A 20,235-nucleotide genomic window follows, 5' to 3' on the forward strand; every position below is an offset into this window, starting at 1 on the left:
GTGCGTTCCTTTTTACAGGCTGTTTTGTATAATTTCACCACTTCAATTGTGTTTCCATACTGTACATACAACTTAATCGATTATCCTATGTAATGTAAATGTATTAATAATAATGTGCGACACTTTTCCAAAGTGGGATTTTATGCAGGGTGGACCGGAAATCGTAGTACAACCGGGCAGGGGGTGATTCTACGTTAAAAAGGAAAAAAATATTTTGTTATAACATTTTCTCATCCGGGGCTCCATTTTCGAGAAAATCGACTTTAAAGTTTGTTCAACTTGTAAACGATTTAGTACAATTTGCTTGTCGTGTATTAGTAGTAAAAAAGAATAAAAAACGAGTAATCAGTAGAAACACGTTTGTTTTATCCACACAATTATCAATGTTTATAAACACTGTCCCGGGCAGAGACAACCGCAGTAGTGAAATGCACAACAAGCAAATTGTACTAAATCGTTTGCAAGTTGAACAAATTTTAAAGTCGATTTTCTCGAAAACAGAGCCCCGAATGAGAAAATGTTATACCAAATATTTTCTTCTTTTTTAACATAGAATCACCCCGTGCCCGGTTGTATTATGATTTCCGGCCCACCCTGTATGTGAAAACACCGACAAGGTATAAGTATAGACCTTTAATCTTATGGGAGTTGGCAGCCCACCTAAACTGTAGTTCCGACACCTTAAAAGCCTGTGATTTTAGTGACCTCTTGTTATGAGAACAGTGAATTTACGGTGGGTAGTGACACTAAAATGGAAATGGGGTGACAAGGAATACATTGGATAAAAGGACTATTCCTATACCTCGTTGGTCGTCAAACTAAGCAGAAAATCAAGAATAACGAAATTGCGCTTGAGGCTTCGTTTCGGAGTTCTTAATTTTGAAGACAGGGACGACATGCACGTGAAGTACATAAATATATTGATTTCGTTTTATTTTATTCGTTAAATTTAACTAGATCTTCGACCGAAGTCGTGTATTAGTTGTTTGAGTAGTGTCGTACATACAGAGTGATTCGTCCACTGCTACATAGGGTCGAAAGGCAAGTAACCTGCTTTGCCATTTAAGGGTTGCTAGTTACACCTGCTGATCAGTCTATGTCTGTGACAGAGACAGAGAGAGTGTAAGTTCTCGCTCTGTTTCTGTCACGCACATAGGCTGCTCACTGAACTTTATTATACCTGAAACGATAACAGAGTTCGGAAAACCCTAAATTAGCCGGGACCAAAGGAGATAGTTGTACCGAAGGTACCCTCACGAGCAAAGTCGGTTACCATTAGGGGAAAAGTGGCGTAGAAGAAAAGTCTCCTACCACTTAGTAAATTTAATTTAAGTATTGAAAAAAAATGTTAAAATGCATGTTAATTTGCCATAAATGTCAGAAACTTCCGAAACCGAATGGTAGAAGCCCCTATCCCTACGTCACTTTTTTGAGGGAGGGTACACTCGCGTGCAAACTCGGCTTCTGCTAGGGGAAAAAGTGATGTAAGGGAAAGACTTATTAAAAAAAAAAAGAAAGTTACTGAAATTTATGCCAAATTCATGTTCGATTTAACATTTATTTCAGTATTTGAAATAAATTTATCAAGCGGTAGGAGGCCCTTACCCCTACGTTACTTTTTCCCCTAGTGGAAGCCGAGTTTCTCGTGGGTGTACCTTCATCCTTTACTACACTATCCTGTAGTAAATTTACTTACTATCCTATAGAAAATTTGGATATAGGCAGATATACGTAGACGCGATTCTACGTTCAGAAGAGATGTGTGTAAGAGTGAAATAAAGATATCTCTCACACAGTGTTTTCTGTTTAACAGGCAGCGTCACCCCCCAATACTCATAGTTATCGTTCCAGGTGTATTATACATGTGTAGCGATCAATGAGGCTGCTCAGCAAGGGTAAGCTACCGATGACACGTTTAGGATTACAGCACTTAAACGACAAAGCAGGCGGTTTGTCGTTCGATCCTAGCAGTGGGGGAATCACCCAGTATAATCTGACGCGCCAGATGAATTCGTGCCTTCCCCGTATTTTCAACGATTAATAACTCAGAAACGAACGCAATTATGTCATTGTTAATTTTTCTCTTACAAAGGAACATCCCAAATTGACAATTGCCGATTTTGATGCAACTTCGAGAGACTGTAGTTCTCATAAAATAAAAGTGACATGTATATTTAACGAAGACGATTAAATTGACCTCGTAAAAGTTGATTTGCATATAATAGAATTTATACAACGTTTTTATTCTTACTTACGAATGACAGAATATGCTTCTAAAATTTGTCGAGAAATACGGAATACCCTGTATAAATCAATTCTATTTTTACAGTGGACACGAAATGTCGAATTTTTAGTAAACGCGTGTACGATTACGAAGGTTGCCCGTAAATATTTTTTTATGAATTTGTCTCGCTGAGCCGATAAAATTGGTCACGCTACGTTGTTACGAATGAATCCTTTTTCAATTTTCTTACTCAATACATGTTTCATTGAAATTTTAAAGCCTACGTGACATCGAGGTTTCCAACAGTGGACGTGAGCAGCGTGAAGCAAGTGTTGGCTTACAAGTGCAAGGAGAATTCGACGGCCCTCAAGATGAAATCTATTAGATACATTTGGTGAGTCGAATTCCATTTCCAATTTACTTTCTCCCATTTTATGTTTCCCTCTAACAATAGGCACCTATATTCTGTCCGACTTAAGAATAACCCTGTTTCACGCATGGGATGGATATAATTGTAAAGGTGTGTATAGACACTGCGAGGCTGCCTCGCAAGGTGAAATCAGGGAGTCACTAGGACGGTGAAATTCGTGAACGAACCTGATGCGAAATCAGGGAGCCGCTGGATAGGTCCAGTTTCGTGGACGAACCCGATACGAAATCGGGGAGCCACTAGGTTGGAAAACACTTGGAAAAGTGTGACGTGCGGACGAACCGGATGCGAAATCAGAGAGTTGTTAGGGTATGGACGAACCTGATGCGAAATCAGAAAGAACCCGATACGAAATCGAGGAGCTACTATGTTGGAAAACACTTGGAAAAGTGTGACGTGCGGACGAACCGGATGCGAAATCAGAGAGTTATTAGGGTATGGACGAACCTGATGCGAAATCAGGAAGCCGTTGGATAGGTTATGTTTCGTAGACGAACCCGATACAAAATCGGGGAGCCCCTGGATAGGTCAAGTTTCATGGACGAACCCGTTGCGAAATCGGGGAGCCACTAGGTTGGAAAACACTTGGAACAGTGAGACGTGCGGACGAACCTGATGCAAAATTAGGGAGCCGCAGGAAATGTTAGTTAAGCCTCGTAAATCATTTTATAATTGTGGATGCAACTCGAACGGTAAAGTTGTATCGTGTGGGAAAGGTCAACTACGATTATAATGATTACCAAATCAATGAATTTTAATAATAAAGTTACTCACGTTTGTAGGCGGCTCAAAAACATGGCGTTTCGTCTCGGGAATCGTCTACCAAGACTCGTCAGTGGGGTTGATGGTAGACGACCCCTGCAGACGCCTGGGTTGCTCCTCAGCGGAGCCCCTTGAGTAGCCATAGGCTCTATTAACCGCTTGCGAGAAAACTCGCCATCTGGCGGTCGTTACCAAAAACCCAGGCGACTGGGAGAAACGTCTCCGACACACCGTCTGGTCACATAAAATCTTCTACACGTTTATTAAGGAATGTTATTTGGATGTTACACAATCAGTCTTTGGTATAAGTATGTGTAGTGTAGTGTTGTCGAGATAAAGTATTAAGTATAATATTATCGGTTAGATGCTCGGTGTTAACGCACTGGCAATGCGGGGACTAACAAGGGAAGGCACGGAAGTGTTCCCCTCTGATTTTGGTGAGACTTCGTATGTCTGTTAAGCAGTCAAAAATAAGGGATCCGTATTTTTTTTTATCGGCTGAGACGCCACTTTAAGAGGTGAAACCACCCCTCGAAGTTTCGATCCGAAATTTTTTTGTTATAAACAAATTATATTTTGGACAATTTGTTAGCACCATATTATTCTACATAAAAAACAACAAACCTCGTCTATTAAAAGTTTTCATGTATCTCCTCTGGTTTTCGAGATAGTACTTTCGGATCGAAACTTCGAGGGGTAGTTTCGCCCCTTAAAGTCGCGTCTCAGCCGATAAAAAAAAATACGCATCCCTTATTTTTGACTACCTAACAGACATATGACGTTTCATCAAAATCGGAGGGGGACAGTTCCGTGCCTTCCCTTGTAAGAGCAGTTTTAAAAGATTACCGAATAGAACTTCAACCGAACTCGCCGATTCTAGAAGGTTAACTGATGATTCGAAAGGGAACTAGACTACTTGACACATGCAAAACTTTAAACAAAAATATCTCGAAAACCAAGGCCCATTCTGAAGAAACCTATGAGGATTTTGTAATATTATATGTGTTTCTCACTGGTATGAGGATTTTTATGCAAGTCTAGTGCAGTGGTGACTGCGAGACTCACTCGACTTTACTCCTCCATCACCGAAAGTGCTTTGAATCGGAGCAAATAATCCTTTAATTCTAGCGCAGATGCAGCGTAAAGATAAAAAAAAAAAAAAAAGAAGATGTTTAGAAAGTTTGGTGTCTGTTCGCAGTGAGAGGCAGGAAACAGAGAGATCACCGAGAGCAAATCAGGAGGATAAGTGAGAGGTGATGGGGGTGCGTTGAGCGTGGAACTTCGAATATTCGAAGAACTTCGGAGCGTTCATTTAACTCCATGGGTTTCCTGCGACTTTGCTGCTTGCTCGTCTATCGTCTCTTCGATCCGTTCAAATTACTTTCCTCGATTGAACTGCTTCCGTGGCTCGATTCGGTCACGGTTTGCATTTCTCGGAGCAGCGAACTGGGACTTCCAAAGACTTTATGGGGCCACCGAGAAATTGTAACGGTTGTTTCGAAGGTGAATGTTTTTGTCACTGGTATAGTAGCACTTGAGAGGTTCGTAACGTCAAACTATCCTTGTCAACGAGTTGGAAAATATTTTAATACCTATCTAAAAATAGGTCATGGTACTGCCTGTGAGCATGAATTTCTCATTACTTTTATAAAAATCCCCCGTTCATTGGTAAATTTCTATTGTTTTCTTTTTTTTATTATGAACGTGAGCGGATATTTTAGAGTCATTCAGACGTGTGTATTATTAAGTGTATGCTGCATTAGTTACATTAAAAGACACACCAGTTCAATTATATCCATGTAGTGTGTATAATCGAAGCGATTAAAAGTACATGAGCTTTACCATCGCTTGTACCATGAAGTCTATAAGAAATTTCTTATTATATTATACATACATTGCACGTAAAACAGAAGGAAATGTGTTTCTGTAATTTTTTATGAAGTTAGAAAGTTTTCCTTCTCTTCTTTTGAAAATTAATATTTTGTTCGTGTGGTTTTTCGTTATGGACCATTCAATTTTAAAGGTGCAAAATAATAGTAATTGAAGTTGAAGTAGCCTACATTTTACTTTTAATTGTACAGCGGAATGTTTCTGACGTATTTCGCACATCATACAAACAAAAAAAGGATAAGCATAAGTTCACGAGTATTTTCTTTCTGTATAATTCCTTTTTAAAGTTACACATCAGAAGAACTGTTTATAGAGAAGACCATTGTAACTTTCTGGAAAGTATACATTTAATTGATACTGTGACTTAGATCATTATTTAAAACCTACCTGAACAATGTTAAATAATGATCTCATATTCACAAATTTAATAAAATTCAGTTACTTTTCTGATGTGCATATGTAACAATAATTCACGCGAGTTCCAACAGGCCGTTTTGTGGCCTGAGTGGTAAGAATTATTCTACCGATATATGTAGCCTCCAATAACTATCAGTCAAAAAGAAAGTACTTGCAGGACTGTGTTTTCAATGTTTCTTTATCGACGTCTGAAATGTTCAGCTAAACGTGACAGGTTCATCTAAGTTACGATATTTTATCTTTAAAAAGATATTTTACTATTTTCCATAGATACCAAATTATTCATAGTATATCCTCAAGATTTTTAAGAATTCCATCTATTAACGAAATTATTCTATAGGTTAAAAATTTAATTAAAATGATAAAATTCTGCGAAATCCAGGGACACTAATTAAAATAAAATTTAACGTGACACATTCGAACTAAGTTTAAAAAGATCGTAATAAAGAATATTTAATATGACGAAGTAAACCAAAATGCCGAAGGAAAACCCAAATTAAAATCCACTTATGCACAATGGGTTCGGAATAAATTTAAACCTCGTACGACGAAATAATCTAAATATTTAAACAAATGAGGGAAGTTTAAGCAAATCCTAAATTTTAAATGAAATTATGAGAGATAAACCGTAAAATTAGTGAAAACATACACAACATGACGAGGAATTAGTAATAAATACGCGCAACTAATTTAGATGCAAGAAGCACCGATGAGCGAGGGAAAATGGACGCCATTTTTGTAATCATCTCCAAACAGATCGAACCAACTGATTTCGAAGCCCACAAAAAGTCGTATAATACGATACAGAATTTCCGAAAAGAAGTTAGATGAAAGCGTAACGAAATGAAAGCGATTTTGTTAACAATAATACGTCAGCAGACGTAGCACTAGCAACGTCTTAGAAAGCATTACATGAGTTAATTAGGAAAGTAATGAAACGGATTCAATTTAAGCCTGATTAATTCCTAATTAACCTTATTCCTAGGGAACACTACTACAGTTTATTTTTCTTTCTAATAATGAAACGTTTACGAAAAACGTTGCCTGAAAAGCAGATACAACCGTACCATGAGAACATGTACGATGGGTTCAAAAACACTTGTCCATACTCATACTAATAACTACTTTAGCTCTAGAACTACCAAACAAGTCAAAATGACTTGTCAGTACGCTCCTATAACTATAATTAAAATGTTATACCAATGCATTTTCTAAGATCTTTGGAACTTTTATTACGATATGAAAGTGAAGAAATTAGTTAATTTATAAGTTAGTAAATTTTCAACAGTTTGCCATATTTATCGATCTTTCAAATTAGATGTGCGTTTATCATTGGTAGTTCTAGTGTTAAATATTAAAAACACTGAAAACTATTGTGCTCGTTCAAAAGAGTCACCGTGACAGTAGTTCCCGCAGTGCACACAATTCCAGAGTCTTCACACTTGATACAGAGTACGTTGTTGGTGAAAAAACAATTTCTTCCACCTTGGTATCGATGATCAGAGTGTATCTATGCTATTATCTGTATGCTAACAATAATTTTCTAGATTTTACGAGTATGTAATATGAATTTTTCATTCTCATGCCTGGGTATCTTATCTGTTTATTACATGCTGCAAGTATTGTGGCAGGTATTACTGTTGTTAGTTTTTATTATTCAGAAAAATTAAATATCGTCTGAATTGGGGTACGTTTTCTTTTATTTGCATTAGATAAAAACTTGTTAATATGTAAAAATTGTTAGAAAAATATTTTTCTAAAGAGTTGTAATTTTTATCTATACGGTGAGATGTTCAATTTCTCTTTTGTTTTTGGCGGTTTGGCGGTGTTATTTACAAATTAGTCAACAATTATGGTCATTCAAAAACGCTTATTTTACCTCAGTTGTATCTCAAAATCTATTTAATTTTTCCTCAGTTTTGTGTTACCCTGGTCACTCTGTTTGTGTATGCACAAATAGAATATTTTGTGTAAAGAAGAAACGAAATGGAATAAATGTTGGGGAAAGGTGTCTAAATCGATCCCTTTAAGGCGTAATTTATATGTGTAAAAACTACAAATGCCCATTATTTAAATTTATTTCACTACCTGGAATAAATTTACCAAGTGGTAGAAGATTTTTCTTCTACGCCGTTTTTTCCCTTAGTGGAAGCCAAGTTTGTTAAGAACGAATTGTTAAGTTACGTCTTGTGAGAGTCGCCAGGGCACAACGTTTCAACTGAGATTTCTCACAGTAAACTGACACATTAGCTACAGGGCTTAGGGTACACAGACTCCCCTCGATTATCGTCTGACTTGATCTACATGATTATTGTCCAGGTGTTATCCCCACCACTGGGGAGAGGGCAATATGGAACCTGTCAAGCGAATACTTTGTTGCCCCTCCGATTTCGTTACCGAGGCTCGGACTTTGGGCAACAAACGAATTTACGAGGGTCTGAAGCATTTCTCCCTATACGATTATTATCCCGGCGCGGACCCGAATTCGGGACGATAATCGAGAGGAGTCTGTATTCCTAAAAAGTGTAAGGCCATTCAATGGTATAAAGGAAATTTTTCTGCCCTTCCTAGCAGAACCGTACGACAAACATGATGGAACAACCTGTGCACATGATAAACGTTTTATTTTATTCAAAAGCCATTCGATTTGCTCTATTAAAGTTTTTGGCGCATTAGTTTCTTGAATGAGGTTTTGGAATATTTTTTCTACCAGTGATTTTTGTGCATCTAAGGTAGAGGGGACAACTATTTTTGAACCCACTGTACGTTTGCCTGTTAAATCAACGAGAAACGTTTAATATAATCAGAACACTGTATTTGTTTAGTAACATGGATATTGTATGCTTAATTTCCATTGTGCAATGACAACATGGACGAAGTGGTAATTGATTCATAACGTTTAATTGGTTGATATTTCTATTTAACGCGATTGAGAAGGATTTCATTACGCTTCGATCAATTTTTGGAAATAATAAATGTATTGGAGATTTATTGAAGATGTATTGAATTTTTCAGAGAATTATGTATGTTCTTATTGATCGACGAAATCGCGGCGATTTTATTAACGTGCAAATTATTAACTTTGTCACAGTTTTCATAGATTACTCAATGATTTTGTGTCTCTGCGAAGTACGTAATTAAAGGAGGAAAGGAAGAACAAAAGCTACCGGAATACAAGGGTAGTCATTTTCGTATAGGTAAACGCCTAAGGTTTAAACAAATAAATAGACAAATGAACCGAAGAATTAAAGAAATGAAAAAAAGTACACACACAACACACACACAACACACACAACACACACACACACACACACACACACACATATATATATATATAAAAATATGAATAAATAAATAAATGAATTTATATGTGTGTAGTATAGGTATATGTATATTTGTGTACATATACAAATACATATGCATACATATAATTATATCGAATTATTATTAACGAGAATAGATCAGAACTTATATATTATTTGTTGGGAGAGCATATATTATACGATATTTAATATATTTAGGATATTTATTTGTTGATTTGGTGATAATATATATATATATAACAAAATAAATATATATATATATACATAAATAGCTAAATAATTTTTACTAGGTCTATGAAAGGATTAAACAAATAAAACATGGTATTTCGACGGGAAAATAATCGATTGTTCACTTTCACGAGGTTTATTCTTCGCTATTTATTTGCTGTTTTAGGTTTGGTTAAACGCTGGAATTGTGTTCGATGTTGAAGTTTTAGTTTTCCTTTAATACTAAGACCGATTCACTCCACCTTTTTCATATCTGGTGTAGTTTCAAAATTACATGGAACAGTATAGATATATGCTTCTGTTATCAATAAATTCCTCTAATGTTTAATATTAAATGAATTTTTTTTTATGTTTCCAAATGAGGTTCTTTAAATCTAAGGTCTAAGGAATTTACACTGTATCTTAATTCTGAAGTTTTTAACTGTCACATTATAGGAATAAGGAAATGTTTTAAGAGATGAGTCGGTCTCAGTACATTTTTTGATAATACACGTACAGAATGACTTGACAGTTTAAAGAGATTCCTCTAGAGTGTGGTCCGTTCTCTTTTTCTACTAGGTATTTTCACAGTACTCATTTCCATGAGATAAATAGATATCTGTGAAACTCATCAATGTATAACTGATTCATTTACAATTTAACACAATAGTGTCGCTTTTATTATAAAATACTTTTTTAAACATTTTATTTGACTATATAATATTGATTTTGCGTGTGCTTCATCGTATTTTTTTAAAGATTCTATACATAACTTTTTATCCACGTTTTATAAATTTGATTACACAGAAAATGGGAGAATAACAAATATTATACACCAATACAGGTCCTAGTATTTTGAAACAACTAACAGTTTAATTTTCAACTCTGCCTTTAATCCATAATATCTTACAAATGTCTTAAAAACTATTGCTAAAACAACATTTGCTTACATAAAAATATTAAATTCCTATCAAATCTAACATATTATTCTATTTTTTTAAAAATACAAAGTACTATAATTCCTTCTTTTCTTTACTCATTTGTTGCTAAAAATCTTACGAAAAATCACGTATATAGTCTGCACTTTTAAGGAACTAAAGAAAGTTAGGAGGATCTTTTGATCGATACAAACGGACGATATAAAAAAATTTGTTAATGTTTTGTTCATGTTTATGTACAGGTCGTATTTTTGGATTTATATATCTTTTAAACATACAGAGTGTGTACATGTGTTAACAGAACGTTGCAAAACTTCTTTACGTACAATTTATTTCGATATGTTTACTGTTTCAGGTATAATATAATAAGATTATGCAGGCAGAGTGTAGTTGTAGTTCAGGTAGTGCGAATATTTTCGCTCTCTTCTGTGTACTCAATAAATATAAACGTAACGCAAATAATTTGTCTTCACAATAAAAAATTGTTCAGGTTTTTAAGTTGAAATTTTGGATACTTGAATAGACGGAAATATAAATTTCAAAACACGGAAACGCGACAGCGACTGTTTCAGTATTAACAATCATGTTGTTAATATTTTGCAGAAACGTCACTGTAAAGTATTGTAAATTTAAGCATTTAAAATGTCAAACATATTACAACTGTTCCATTGTAATAAAATCCAGACCATGCCTTCAGGAATATTTTTAAACTTATTTATTAATCTGTACAAAAATTAATTTACTCAAAATTGGTGCAGTGCAATTATATTAATCGTTATTTCATTAAAACTTCTTGACAAATTGTTTTGTAAACGGTACTACGTAAAATAATATTTAGCGTATTTAGTACAATTTAATTGATTTAACGGGCTAATTAATTTTGCGGTCGCCGTAATATAGTATTACTTCTATTTGGTATCTTTATTATTGATGGTTCGTAAACAGAATTTGACGTTTCGATTAAAATTTATGGTCGTTTAAATGCAGATACGAATCATTGCGATTTTTTCGAACTATTTTTTAATCAGTGGTCGGGTTCATGAGAAATCTATCGGTTTTGTTACGAAACGAATGAATGTTGATACAGGATTTTCGCAGAAATTTTACACTTACATAGAAAACGAACGTAGCAATAAATTTTCTAAATTGATAGATAGTAATTAAAATTTTGAAGAAAATTCGCAAAATTCGTCGTATCTCTAACTACTTTTAAGCTGTTCGTTATGTTGCAATTGAAAGTGATATTTTACAGTTACAACATTCTCTTTTGTTTAAAACAGTCAAATGATAGGCAAACAACAAACGAATTTGAAAGCTGTTTCGTGCAATATATTTTCCGACTACTTCTCAAGGGTTTGTAAATAATTTTATGACTTAGTACAAGGCCAAATTATTTTCTGTTGTTAAATCTTTCGAAGTAGCTTGCCTATTGGATAGAAAATTTCTCTAAAGGCAATTAATTCGTTATCGAATATTCGATCGAATTATAATTTGATTCGAAACAAACATTATTTGCGGAAGAACGATTTTCGTTGTTAAAATCAATTATTAGAAATCTCTACTTCAATTAATTAGTAAAATTCTCTACAATTATTTTTTATAAGACTAAATGAATTGTAAATAATAAAATAATAGTAATAACAACAATTAGAGATAACGAAAAACAGAAACCTTTGTGATGGATGGTTGCGCTGATAATTATTAATTAACAAAAATTCTTGTTAGTTATTAATTATTAGGCGACCGACAAATTAGTCATTGATCAACGACCTAATTTACTTAGGGCAGAGAATTTGCGGGACTTTTATTCTAGGTTAAATAGGAGTTGAAGCGGAACAGTGTTAGCTAGTGTTGCCACCTTTTGTAATTTATGTGACGTATACAGGTAAACTGAACATTTTTTTCTATAGATTAACATGGTTTTATTAGTTACTTCTTGCAACAAACAGGAATTTTTTGCGTTTTTTTTTATGCAAATTTTTGTATGTTTATCTTTTATCATAATTTAAATTTAATTCCAAGTCTATTCTCTCATTAACCCGTGAACACCGGATACTGGATCAATGAAGCGGCTGCCAGGTCTTTTTGACTTCTGGCAAAAGTGTAGTTATAGTATATCTGTACAGTTTGAAAGAAGGATCTGTGGTGTGTTTTTCTCTCTATAAATAATAATGTAAAGGAAGTAAATATATATATACACACAACAGACGGTCCAAAATGACCCGGCATTCGGTGTGCGAGGGTTAAACTATTGATCACAAAATTTCTTTTATCTTTCGCCGTATATGTATATCAATACTATGATTTTTAGCGGGTCTAATCAAAGGTGGTGTGGTACGATATTTAACCAATGTATTTTTTACTTTAAATTAATTTTCAGATTATGTACTGCAAATATAAAATAGCTATTACCTTGCTGATTCACTCATTGGAGTCACTAGAGATTATATTTTCTGGTCGTTTAGAAATATTTTTCATGACGATTAACACTTTATGTACCAAGGGTTATTTTATAAGCTTTCTAGAAGCAACGATTAGTAGCCTGTTACTAAATTTGTCATTCCCAGTGGCAAATTACAATAATAAACCAATAAATAATCCGAGTGACGGAATACAACAATAATTTTTATTTAATTTCTATTTGAAGGAAGTTTAATATGTTCTTGGCGAATAAGAATTCTTTGGGATGGAAAAGTTTCACGATTACAGTCGCGATTATTGGATTGATAGGAAATAAATGACCGTTCAAACATGTTAAAGTTATAGTTGCTTCTACTACAATTACAAATATATATATATATATATATATATATAGAAAATTTTTTAATTATTCTTGTAGAGTGATGAATACTAGAGTTTATAGAATTAATTCTTTCGCTTCGACAGACTTCAGCGTAAACCGCGCCCATAAGACGGTACACCAACGACCAATGCTATAGGCGGCAATACTTTTTGCTAGCAATAACGAATTGAATAAAATTTCAAGGTGTAAAATGAGATTATTCATGACAGGATTATTTTATCATTCACAACTTGCAAATAACAAGCGCTTCGTCGCAATCGCTGTTGACAATACAGCATCAAGAGTTCCCAACTAGCTACATTTCTTTGAACACGAATAATCGCCAATTGCCTAATATCAACGATTTTTCAGCAACAAAAAATTTATAATGACTTGCTGTAAACAACATTTTGGGTCATCGACGCAAACTTTACAGGGTTAGAACACTACAGTCGGTAACCCTTTCACTCTTAACGTCGGCACTATCCGACGTAGTCATACGTGGATGCTAACTTCAGCAGTAGCCAATATCAGTGAGCCATTAAATACAAGATTTAAACTAATGACAAAGTATAATAAAAATGAACATTATTTCTTTATATCAATTCTATTTTGCTATTATGCTTAAACAGTTATACCTTCAGTACGATGCATTAAAGTAGCAGAGTAACTAAAGAGCATATCGTGATTCCTGTCAGCCTATATCACCGTACCGCAGAGCAGAGTTGGGAACTTGAAATGAAATAATTAATTGTTTGTCGAGTGTCTACTCATTCGAGAAGAAGTATTATGTTACGGTAAAAATTGAAATTTTCACGGTTATGCTAATCAAAATGGCGATGTACTTTTTCACGTTTTATTCGTTATTCGAAATTTTTTATTTAAATTTGCCCATCTCTGCCGCAGAGTCGGTATTCGAATGAAGCCGCCGTAGCGAAAGGGTTATATAAGGTAAAGCGATTGGTCGTTTATTTCCAATCAGACTAATAAATGTAGGTAATCGTAGTTACCAGACACAAACCAAATACAATACCTATAACCCACATTTAATTAGGACCCGATAGAAATCCAACTTGAATCTAAACTAGATCTAAAAGATTGCGTCTGAACAGGTGGTAGCCCTAATGTTAGCTATTCGTCGGCAACTAATTTTACTTGTGATTTTTCCCGCAAGACCGGACGGTGATCGTGTGATTAGAGGTTATTACTAATAAATCGAAGGAAATGCGTGTTCTCTGCTCTGTATTTCTGCCGCGAAACGCATACGCGTGCACATTCTCCAATCCGCCAAGATATATAGGAAATTCGATTCACGTTTCGCGAGACGAACTTCCGCCACGAATAGTCCGGGAACCAGCGACACTTTTTCATGTCTCATTTTCTCAAAATTGATCTATGATTTTTTATTCGACAGTATTTGTGCTACACATTCAGAAAACTACCTCCTGACAGCGCATCAGCGGAGCAACGCTTGATAGCAGCGTGTCAATTATATAAAAAAATCTCGCGGAAAACCTTATTTGCTCAAACTTGAGTATTTTTCCACTAATTATTGACACCATAACACAACGAAAAATTACCTCCTGCCGCGTTAATGGTGGAACGGCATGCTCCTCCCAATCGCGTGAACATGTCAAAAAAGATAACTCGTTTGACTAAAATGCTTAAAGCTGAAACATTTTTTGGCGATAGTTTAGATCATCAAATGGAAGAAAAAAATTCCAGCCATGAACATTTGACTACAGCTGAGAAAATTAACGTTGAATTGCACACGTCTCGTAAATGCAACTCTTGAATTGTTTCAAAGGTTAATTTTAAAGGTTGTTCTTCCATTTCATGATCTAAACTATCACCAAAAAAAATTGCAGCTTTGAGCATTTTAGTCAATCGAGTTATTTCTTTTAACATGTTTACGCGATTGGCAGGAGCATACCGTTGCACTATTAACGTGGCAGGAGGTAATTTTTCGTTGTGTTATGGTGTCAATAATTAGTGGAAAAATGCTCAAATGTGAGCAAATAACGTTTTCCACGAGAACCTTTTTTTATTTAGTTGAGACGCTGCTGTCATGCGTTGTTCCGCTGGTACGTTGGCAGGAGGTCGTTTCCTGAATGTGTAGCACAAATACTGTCGAATAAAACATAAATAAACTTTGAGCAAATTGGTCAAAAAAATGTGTCGCTGACTCCCGAACTAGAAGCTTCGGGGCAACCTTTCGACGTAACACTTCGATCGTTCGGGTGGTCGAAATAATTGAACGTTAATCGGAATGGCGATCGAGTGTCAGTGAAAGAATTGTTTTCGTTTGGGGCGAAAAGTTTCTAGGGAAGATTGATCGTTTGATTACGTGAAAAATAAAAAGGGACGCGTGTGCGTGTGTGTGCGTGAGAGAAGCAAAGGAAGTTACGAGACGAAGATATACGAATAATCTAGATACCAGATAACGAGATGACATACTCCATGCCTTACATAGAATTATCTAAGCCTAAGTAGGATGTATCTAATTAGACGTATTAATCAATATCGATTAAGGAAACGCGATGGTTAACGACGAATCGGGATATCAACGAATTAACGGTGAATTTCATATAGAATAATATACGATCGCGCGGAACATTTCACGTTAGGCTTCTGTGGGGATCGACGTAAGGAATAATCTTTTAAACTGGGGCATCGTGAACTGCCGAACTACAGAAGTTCCTGATTTCTATGAAAAATTTATACTTTAAAAACGCATCGTTTTCACGAAATGGGTTGCCGAAGTAAATTGACATTCGCGTGTAAATGTAGTGAAACCGTTGCCATATTTCGAAGTGTATTTTTCTGATTTTTACTGGACGCTGACTCTCATTTTTCAATCCTTTTAACTGAGAATACAGTACCTAAGCATCGGATGCTGTTACAACGTTTTTTTCAAAGGGTATCGATAATAGTTTAATGGTTTTTTTTAAGCAAACTGGTTGTGATGTAGGAACCGGGTGGTTGTTTAAGGAAAACGTTTCTATCCACCGTTTTCCACTAATGAGTGCGCGATAGTTGAAAATATTTGTATACCTTCAGATTTGAATTGTTACGGAAAAAATTGTGGATGGTAATTGAGCGGGAAGATTCGTCGTTGATCAAGCTTTCCTTTCAATCAACTTGTAGCCCTTATTAGAGTGAAAGGTGGCGCTGATTAACAAGAAATAACAATCCCTTTCAAATTTAACGGTTCTAATAAATAAAACTTTGACATACTAAATGTTTCGTATAGATTTTATCAACTTCTAGCGCATACCATTAAAACGATTTCAAAACCGTTATACACATTTTATATAAAAAATCCTCAGTTTCTTAATACATCGGGAATCGAGTGTAATTTTATGGCAATAAAAATTAATAAATTTGTTAATTAGATTAACCACTCGGTAAAGTAAATATTAAAAATATTACTCTCGTACTTATCGACTACATAATGTTCAATTAATCAACGATGATTTATTTTCCCAAAGAAAGATGTTTATATAGTTACCGTATGATAAAACAATTATAAATAATAAATATTTATTTACCGTACCATTGTTTCCTTATACGGAGGAAACATTTAAAGAAGCAATCTTTTCTTCATTAATTTATTTTTCTCTTAATAATTTAACAGTTAATTGGTAAACACATAATTCTAATAATTTAAATAGTCGGTTAAAGTAACTCACCAGAGCGGAAAAATAATTCAAAACAAAAAAAAACTTTCGTACTTGAATAAACGACTACGTAACAAGTTTCGATGGAATAATTGCTTGACCGTATTAATATTGGTTTAACGTAGTATCCGGCAGACTTGTAGAAACAATTATTTAAATGAAAAACGAAACACTATCGATTAGTGTGCGAATAATTAGTGAATAAGAAAGCTTGTTGCTTACCTTGAATTTTTAAACATTTTTTTGTTAAAGTTGCAACACAATTTAATTGGTGTCAAAGAAATAAATTGAAGAACTATTGTTCGTGTCTATAATTAAGTTAGTCTAATTAAGTAAAGAATACGTAGACATTCTGGAAGTGAGTGTTCATTCGCATGTAGGTCCATTTTTATTAACAATGAGCACTTGTGCTTCTCAACCACGCGAAAACACTAACTTAGGGGTTACATATAAGAAAGTCAGTTTATTGCCAATTATCTTGTTTATCCATGATAGAGGCAAAGCCCGTCTGTTCTGTAATCTTTACTGGTTGAGAAACACTCATTCGACTCTTTTCAAGCAGTCTTTTGACACGGCCTGTATCGAAATTGAAATTGTAATTTCAGCGGTAATTGATGATTGTATACAACTGTGCAATAATTAAGTCGATGCGAGTGACATTTTGTAATGAAAGTAACGCAAACAAAAAAGATAAAGGTAAAGTAAAAAGAGTCGAAGCAATTACATCACGTGGGAAAATTGAGACAAAATCATAGTTATCATTTTCTCGTAATTAGTTAGGCTTTTTGATGTTAGCTTTGCTTTACTAGGTTCAGATGTTGTAAACGAGTGTGTAAACAATTTTCCAGAGATTTTGTAACAAATCAACGGTAGAATGTTGTTTAAATAGCGATATGAACGGGACAGATTTGTTGGTGTATTCAAGGTGACTCTCCTCACTTTTGCACTAAAAGATTTTTATACCTGTTTTCAAATAAATTGTAATTCTTATTTTTCTCCTAAGAAAAAACAGTAGTAAAGAATAAACAACATTAATTTCACATTTATAATGTGAACGTTCGATAACAGTAATCGAATAAAATATGAACATATTCTTCTCTACTTCGAGATCAGTTAAATCAGTGTTTCCCAGCGTGGGTCAATTCCAATATTTTCGGGGGCAATTATCAATTCATTGACATTCGCCACCTTATCGACAAAAGTTATGTGCCTTCGTTATTTGAAACAGCTATTAATGCTAAAGTTTTTCAGAACATCGTATACTGTTATGCTAGAGTGGCTTAGAGAGAGATGTTTGAGGCGTTGAGGTGAGGCATGATCCAAAAAAAGTTGGGAAACACTGAGTTAAATGTATCCATTTTCTTCTATATAAAATTGATTTGTGTAGCATCACTCAATTGTTATAAAACATGCTTACTTTTAGCCAGCTTCATATTTATCATTCGTTGCAGTGAATCAAATTAGAACAAATTTACATACCCTAACATAGTATCTGTCTCATGTGACCATTTGCCAGTGGATCCAATCGGAGTAGCTACCTTGAAGACACCAACATGTAATTTTACGATACTCGTGACAACTAAGCGAACGCAGGGTTTAATATAATGTTGAAATTAACAATAGGAAATACTTTGTACCGGTATATCAACACGAAATCGTCAGGTACCGATTTATTCATCGTTCTACCGTTGAATTGACTCGGTAAAGCAGACCTGTCCACGAAACAGGGACCTTAACCGTACAGTTTCCTACCACTTGTAGCAAGCTACGGATCTCTCACTACCAATAAATTCGAGGGGACGGTAGGTCTGGGTTAGGACGGTAGGAAAACTATACTCGAATTCACGAGTTTTGGCCGGATAAGGTGTGAATACTTAGAACAAATCTTGTATAAGCCACATAACCAAGGTAGTAGTAGACAGCTATCTTTGTCTGGGTTATATAAATTAGGAGAAGAAGAATCGACGACTGCTCGAGTAGTTTAATTGGTCAAAGCAGTCGCTCAGAACACAAAAGACATGGTTTCGATACCCTGTTTGGAACCCGATCGACTGATTCCTTTTTCTCCTACAAAGCAGTAACCAGTCGGTAATCTTAAAAGCAGAGTCAAGAAGTGTCACTAATACTGTTGGTGTAACAAATATAGTAACTCGAACTAAAGCAGCTGGGGGTCAGACAGAAGCCATTTTACGGGCCATATGTGCAGAAGCCGGCAATGAATCGCGATCGATCTCTTTTCGACCCTAGTCCACAATTAGGAGCACTTTAGGCAGACAGATAATACAAACGGTGGGCGGTATTGAGATGCTAATAACTAGGGTATGTTTACCAATTATGGAGCCTCTGTATTAAAATCATCATTTAAAAGAAATACATTTATAAATAATCATAAACAAAATATTTTAATTACATTAAATTATTAACAAATAAGATTCAACGTAAAAAACGACAATTGTAACATGTAATGGTTTAATAAGTATTTATTGAAATATGTGTATTACGCTTTCGGTGATTTTATAGATGTTCTTAGCCAAAACCTTAAGAAATGCATACTGAACTATTTCATGTAAATTATTTATAAACAGCATCTTCACCGTATAAAATGCATATTGTATCCCAAAAAGGTTTAATGTAATTAAGAAAAATTAATTTAGCACCTACAAACGTTTTAATTTTTATTTGTAAGTAAATTCCGTAATACCGCGTGATTTTCAGTCTTGTCCGTAATACGGAGCCCCCAAGCATAGGTCTTCCCCATAACCTCACTTTCGTTAAACCAAGTGTGAAGCGCGTGTAGGTCGTTGTATATAAGTCAGTAGGACCTAATCTGTAACAACATTAGTCAAGCTTCAAGTAAAAAACGTTTCCTCTATAATAAAGAGGAAAACAAATTTCCCTACTTCACAAAAGCTAGGTTAGAAGCGACATTCAAGACACCATAATACGAGGCATCGAAACAGGGACAGGCTCCAAAACTGGAGGCACCGAAATACATCTGCAGCTACTAAAAGGGCTCCGTAATACAGACAAAAACATATGTTTTTGTTTAATCAAATATATTACAAAGATTTCATTTTTGCTATTTAAAAAAAATTCCTTTATAAAAAGGAATTGTTTAGCAACTGATATTCATTTTCACAATATGAAATTTATGCAGCAGTATTGTTTAATAAATACTTGATTGCGTAAACTGGCTTAAAGTTTCCGTAATTGGTACACATACCCTATACTGGCACGTTTTTTAAGTAATCTCTTAGGGATTTCACTAGATTAAAAATAACATAAAACTTTGTTAAATCTAGTTGAAGTTTTGTACATATTTTCTTGTATATCGTACAGTTTTATATGTTGTAAACGATGATATCCGCAGTGTACTGACAACAAAGTCTGTGCCAAAGTATCGATGTTCGCAAACTAATGTGGTATTGTCTTCATCCGAGTCGCACCATGGATTCCATTGAGCGCAGTTAAACTCTATTCCAATTCATAAGATCCCAGAAAAGTTACTGTATCTGTTCCGCCAACAGTATACCCCAAGATATCCTTCGGACTCCCTACAATTTGATATATGAACTGCTGAAC

At 34.8% G+C, this 20,235-nt stretch overlaps 1 protein-coding gene across 1 annotated transcript in view; it reads left to right on the forward strand.

Annotated features, from left to right (window-relative positions):
• The window catches only part of LOC107189794 (broad-complex core protein isoforms 1/2/3/4/5-like), a 43,254-nt gene extending 38,572 nt beyond the window's left edge, over positions 1-4,682 (forward strand). Inside the window, exons 8-9 of the mRNA XM_015578447.1 lie at positions 2,504-2,618; positions 4,615-4,682. Coding sequence (XP_015433933.1) covers positions 2,504-2,618; positions 4,615-4,666 — 167 coding nt within the window. The 3' untranslated portion in view covers positions 4,667-4,682. The remainder of the gene's footprint in view (positions 1-2,503; positions 2,619-4,614) is intronic.
• Positions 4,683-20,235: the final 15,553 nt, after the last annotated feature.

The sequence above is a fragment of the Dufourea novaeangliae genome, unplaced genomic scaffold (genome assembly GCF_001272555.1).
Source record: "Dufourea novaeangliae isolate 0120121106 unplaced genomic scaffold, ASM127255v1 scaffold162, whole genome shotgun sequence".
Taxonomy (NCBI): domain Eukaryota; kingdom Metazoa; phylum Arthropoda; class Insecta; order Hymenoptera; family Halictidae; genus Dufourea; species Dufourea novaeangliae.